This window comes from Microtus pennsylvanicus, unplaced genomic scaffold, assembly GCF_037038515.1.
Source record: "Microtus pennsylvanicus isolate mMicPen1 unplaced genomic scaffold, mMicPen1.hap1 Scaffold_148, whole genome shotgun sequence".
Classification (NCBI taxonomy): domain Eukaryota; kingdom Metazoa; phylum Chordata; class Mammalia; order Rodentia; family Cricetidae; genus Microtus; species Microtus pennsylvanicus.
Genome location: NW_027460896.1, coordinates 2685380 through 2691070, shown reverse-complemented (window position 1 = coordinate 2691070; position 5691 = coordinate 2685380). Strand labels below are relative to the sequence as shown.

The 5691-nt window shown below is 37.3% G+C and overlaps 1 protein-coding gene across 1 annotated transcript; it reads right to left on the bottom strand.

Moving 5' to 3' along the window:
- Nucleotides 1–296: 296 nt before the first annotated feature.
- Nucleotides 297–3047, bottom strand: LOC142842160 (uncharacterized). Its single transcript, XM_075959063.1, has 3 exons — nucleotides 3014–3047; nucleotides 2763–2823; nucleotides 297–1659 (listed from the first exon to the last, which is right to left on the bottom strand). Exons 1-3 carry the CDS (start codon nucleotides 3045–3047, stop codon nucleotides 297–299), a joined length of 1458 nt encoding a protein of 485 aa, XP_075815178.1.
- Between the last annotated feature and the right edge of the window lie 2644 nt (nucleotides 3048–5691).

Genomic DNA, 5691 nt, shown 5'->3' with positions numbered 1-5691 from the left:
CATACATGCAAATGCTTTATCACACTGATTACATTCATAGAGTTTATCCCCAGTGTGATATTTTATGCATTTGAAGAGTACTGTGATGTACAAAGGCTTTACCACACTCATTACATTCATAGGGTTTGTCTCCAGTATGTGTTAGTATGTCTTTGAAGATGACTATGATAAACAAAGCCTTTACCACACTAATTACATACACAATGTTTCTCTCCAATATGGGTTCTTTCATGCCTTTGGAGATGACTGTGACATGCAAAGGCTTTACCACACTGGTTACATTCATAGGGTTTCTATCAAATATGTGTTCCTTTATGCTTTCGGAAGTTACTGTGACATGCAAAGGCTTTACCACACTGATTACATTCATAAGGTTTCTCTCCAGTATGGCTTCTTTCATGACTTTGAAGATTACTGTGACGTGCGAAGGCCTTACCACACTGATTACATTCATAGGGCCTCTCTCCAGTATGGCTTCTTTCATGCCTTTGTAGAAGACTGTGACATGCAAAGGCTTTACCACACTGGTTACATTCATAGGGTTTCCCTCCAGTATGGGTTCTTTTATGCTTTCTGAGGTAACTATGACATGCAAAGCCTTTACCACACTGATTACATTCATAGGGCTTCTCTCCAGTATGGCTTCTTTCATGACTTTGAAGATCACTGTGACGTGCGAAGGCCTTACCACACTGATTACATTCATAGGGTTTCTCTCCAGTATGGCTTCTTTCATGCCTTTGTAGATGACTGTGACATGCAAAGGCTTTACCACACTGGTTACATTCATAGGGCCTCTCTCCAGTATGGCTTCTTTCATGCCTTTGTAGATGACTGTGACATGCAAAGGCTTTACCACACTGGTTACATTCATAGGGCCTATCTCCAGTGTGGCTTCTTTCATGCCTTTGTAGATGACTGTGATATGCAAAAGCTTTACCACACTGGTTACATTCATAGGGGTTCTCTCCAATATGGCTTCTTTCATGTGTTTGAAGAGTACTATGATGTGCAAAGGTTTTAAAACATTGATTACATTCATAGGGTTTCTCTCCAGTATGAGTTCTTTTATGCTTTCGGAGGTAACTGTAACATGCAAAGGCTTTACCACACTGGTTACATTCATAGGGTTTCTCTCCAGTATGGGTTCGTTCATGACTTTGAAGATGACTGTGACGTGTGAAGGCCTTACCACACTGATTACATTCATAGGGCCTCTCTCCAGTATGGCTTCTTTCATGCCTTTGTAGATTACTGTGACATGCAAAGGCTTTACCACACAAGTTACATTCATAGGGTTTCTCTCCAGTATGGGTTCTTTCATGACTTTGAAGATCACGGTGATGTGCGAAGGCTTTACCACACTGATTACATTCATGTTTCTCTCCAGTATGGCTTCTTTCATGCCTTTGTAGATTACTGTGACATGCAAAGGCTTTACCACACTGGTTACATTCATAGGGTTTCTTTCCAGTGTATGTCTTTTTATGCATTTGAAGATGACTGTGATGTGAAAAGGCTTGACCACACTCATTTCCTTCATAGGGTTTTAATCTAGTATGTGTTTTTTCAGGCATGTGAAGATGACTGTCACATGTAATGGCTTTAATACATTGAGTATGTGCAGAAGTTTTCTCTCTAGTTTGACTTTTTTCATGCCTACAATGATAATGGTACATGTAAAAGCATTACTACATTTAATACATTGTTGAATTTTTTATCTGCATGAATTAATTTTACAATTTAGTCCTATTTTAAAGAGGAATTATATGTTAACGTTTTATTACCATGTTTACAATTTTGTTTTTCCCCATTAAGGCTTGCTTTTCATCTTTGAAGATACATGATTCACATTCACAGAATCTTTTTTCTACATGAGAATTTTCGTGTATTTGAAGAGAACTGAAAAAACTCAGAGCTTTACCACTCTTATTGCATTCATAATGTTTCCTCTACTGTGAGTGATACTACATTTGCTAAGTGAGCTAGGACAAACAGAAATATTTATACAGTCCTAGTACTCATGGTGCTTTTCTGAAATGTGAGATGGTTGATATATTAACAATGAGGCTATAAAACTAATTACTTGTATACTTTTACATCAAATTCAACAAGTATAGTCAACACGGAGACTGCTACATATCTTCTGTTTGTTCTGAGAGAGAGAGGTATGCTATATCTTTTCACATCCCTATGCTCATGTGGCTTGTATCCAGAGTTACATATGATATACCTAGTAAAGGAAGAATAACGAATACAAGATTTCCACATTGAGTTCACACTTTATGTCCTCATAGACTTGTGGCATCTGAATTAAGGCCTCTCCACAACAGCTGCCCCTTGATTCATGACTCTAACTGGCCCCTCACTAAACTTAACACAGTCACAAGTATATGGGTTAAACTACCTTTTCTATGGACTATTAGTGTAATAGAGTTTTAGAGATATACTTATCATCTTTTCAACATGTATATCTTTTATAATATGAATAATATGAAATAAACAGACAATTTTACAGTATAGTTCTCATTGTATTATGATTCAAATGGTAATATACGTTAAGACATTGTTTCCTTGACTTCTTTCTTAAAAGAATGACTTGTAAATGCAGTTCACCTATCTGAAATTAAGGTATATGATTTTGTGAGAATTTAATAATTATCAATGCATGTTATTATATACACTGCTGCTTTTGTTTAAAACATATAGGATGTATTACAATTCTTCAGAGGTATATTTGTATATTTATAAATGAAAATTACCTTTCACGTCTTCTAGAACTTTGACAATGTTCTTCAACATTATGGTCTTCCCAACTGTATCCTAAAATATAGTGCCAGACATTATATATTAAAAATTGTAAAAAAAATTTAGCTACCATTTGTAGCAAACATTACAACCATGCCTGATTTATTTACCCCATTCTTCTTTCTCAATCATATTACAAAAGAGCACCATTAACCAATGAATAGTTGTCCCCTTATTTGAAACATGAAAGACAATTCAGCCCTACCTATAGTAGTGAGGTTTCTGTAGGTCTCCACCATCACATCTTTGTAGAGATTCTTCTGCGAAGGATCCAGCAAAGTCCATTCTTCCCAATTGAAGTCGACATGCACATCATCATAGGTCACTGTATTCTAAAATATGCCATACATGTGTACAACCAAAAGCATGATTCTGACAACACTGTAAAGGTATACTTCTTTGACAGTATAGTCATATAATTATGGTGCTCCCCATACTTATTCCATGACACAGACATCATAATTTAATCACCAAGTCACTTTAGAAGCAAAATGAATAGGAGGCTCACCTCTGTCATTTCTGACCCTTTGAATGGGATATCACCTTACAAGAGAAATGCCTACTAACCAACAATGAAAGATATATAAACAGATCAAGAGTACAGAGTACAGATAAGAGAAACTGTATGAAAGATTAATTCCTACCTACAAAAAGAAAAATAAGATGAAAAAGCCAGATGTATTGAATCATACCTCTAATCCTTGTACTCAGAAGGCAGAGGCATGTATATCTATCTTCCTCTGAGTTGAATACCAGCCTAGTCTATGCAATCACTTCTAGGACAGCAAGAAATACATATTAAATATCTGTTTCACATGAAAAATATCAAACAAATATAAAAGAAATAACTCATAGGGTTTTGCTGAAGTTTCTACAAAGAATTATGCATTCACTTGAACTCTTTATTCATCTACCAGAAACCTGAAGTGTCCCAATTTTAACTGCAATGTAAATAAGATTTTACTAAAAGCACTGTGTGTTTAAAGTTACAAATTGACAAATGAAAACAATAGCAATTAATATGCTGATTATAAATAATCAACACAGAGCAGGAAAGATAGATCAACAGTAAATAGTCCTCCTGGTCTTGCATACAGGTGGGCTCAAGGACTTACATGGGGGATCATAACTATCCATTGTTCCCAGCATAGGGTTTCTAATACCATCTTTTGATCAATGTAAAGACCAGGTACTCACATGGTGCATATCCATGCATACAGGTAAAATACGTAGAGGTAGACAGAGTAAACAGGATTGAATTCTGGAAGGAAGAAGGCAGAGTCATAGAGAACCACCATGGAGGTGCCAATATCAGACATGCTGCATCTTTCCCAGTAAGCCACAACCATGTGGTGATATCCAGATTACTAGAAATGGGTTAAATCAATATATGAGAGTTAGCCAATAAGAGGCTACAGATAATGAACCAGGTAGTGTTCTGTGTGATTATTTTGTCACCAAGAAGGGAACAAAGGGCCACCCTCCTCCTACTACAAAAATATTCTTTTTAAAATAAAAATTCAAAACAAACAAAACAGGCAGGAAGAAGTTTATGCACCTGCAATCCAATGACTCAGAAGGCACAGGCAGTATTAATGTCATGAATACATGCCATTCTGGGAAACATAATGAAACCTTCTGACAAATTTTAAAATTCAAGATATGGGTGAAGCTCAGTACAATAGCATATGCTTGATAGGAACCATCATACAACAATATTAAAACAAAAGCCATGAATGCTGGCCCACTTTTAATCCCAGCACTTGGGAGTCAGAGTCAAAAGATCTCTGAGTTTGAAGCCAGCCTGGTATATAGACCTAGTTTCAGGACAGCTAGGGCTACAAAGACAAACCTTGTCTCTAAAAATAAACAAACAAAAATGAAAACAGTGGGCTATTAAACCACCTAGGCACCAAATAGCAGCTAATTCTACTGATCTTGTGTGATTTAGTGTTAGAATTTATGATGGTGGGGAAGTTATGACAGCAAAAGAAGAAAGCTGACTGATTAGTTTCAACCACAACATGGTAGGCACAAAGAACAGGAAATGGGTTGAGGCTACAGAAACTCATATTGTGGGATTCTCTTCTGTATGCTGTGATTATCATTGGTTAATACAGGAACTGCTTTGGGCTTAAGCAGAGCTATGGGAAAGAACTTAGCTAGGTGGGGAAAACTAAACTGAATGCTAGGAGAAAGAAGGTGGAGTCAGAGAGAAGTCATGGAGCCCCTCCAGAGACAGATGCTGAGAATTTTACGTAAGCCACAGTCACATAGCAATATACAGATTAATAGAAATTGGTTAAATTAATATGTAACTGTTAGCCAGTAAGAAGCTAGAGCTAATGGGCAAAGCAGTGATTTATTAATACAGTTTCTGTGTGATTATTTCAGGGCTGAGCAGCTGGGAACTAACAAGTGGCTTCCCACAACAAACTGGTGCTTGTGTGGCCAACTAAAATCCACTTAAAATCTTAGAGAGCTTGGAAAAGAATTCTAGACACTAAATAAATAAAGTTTAGCCACATTTATTTCCCTAAATGGGGTTTGCTTACTGGTGACATGCTGCGGTTCCTTTAAGAGAGTTCTTTCTGATTCAGAGATAGCAGGAAAAAAAACCTGCACCATTTTGAAATGCCGGCTTTCTGGACTGTGCTGCCACCGTGAACTCTGACTTTCTGGAGGACCAGCTATGGGATCTGTGAGCAGATTGCTACTGGCAACTTAGATCCCCTATATGCCTGAAAATGGGGCAATGTACATGGCTCTCAGAGGCAGCAAGCATGCCTCTGCCATGTTGACTGGATGGAGCAAGCAGGCAGGCCGTATTTGCTCTACCAATGGCACAGCTTAAGTTCCAAAGTGCTTAGCATTTTAAGAAGC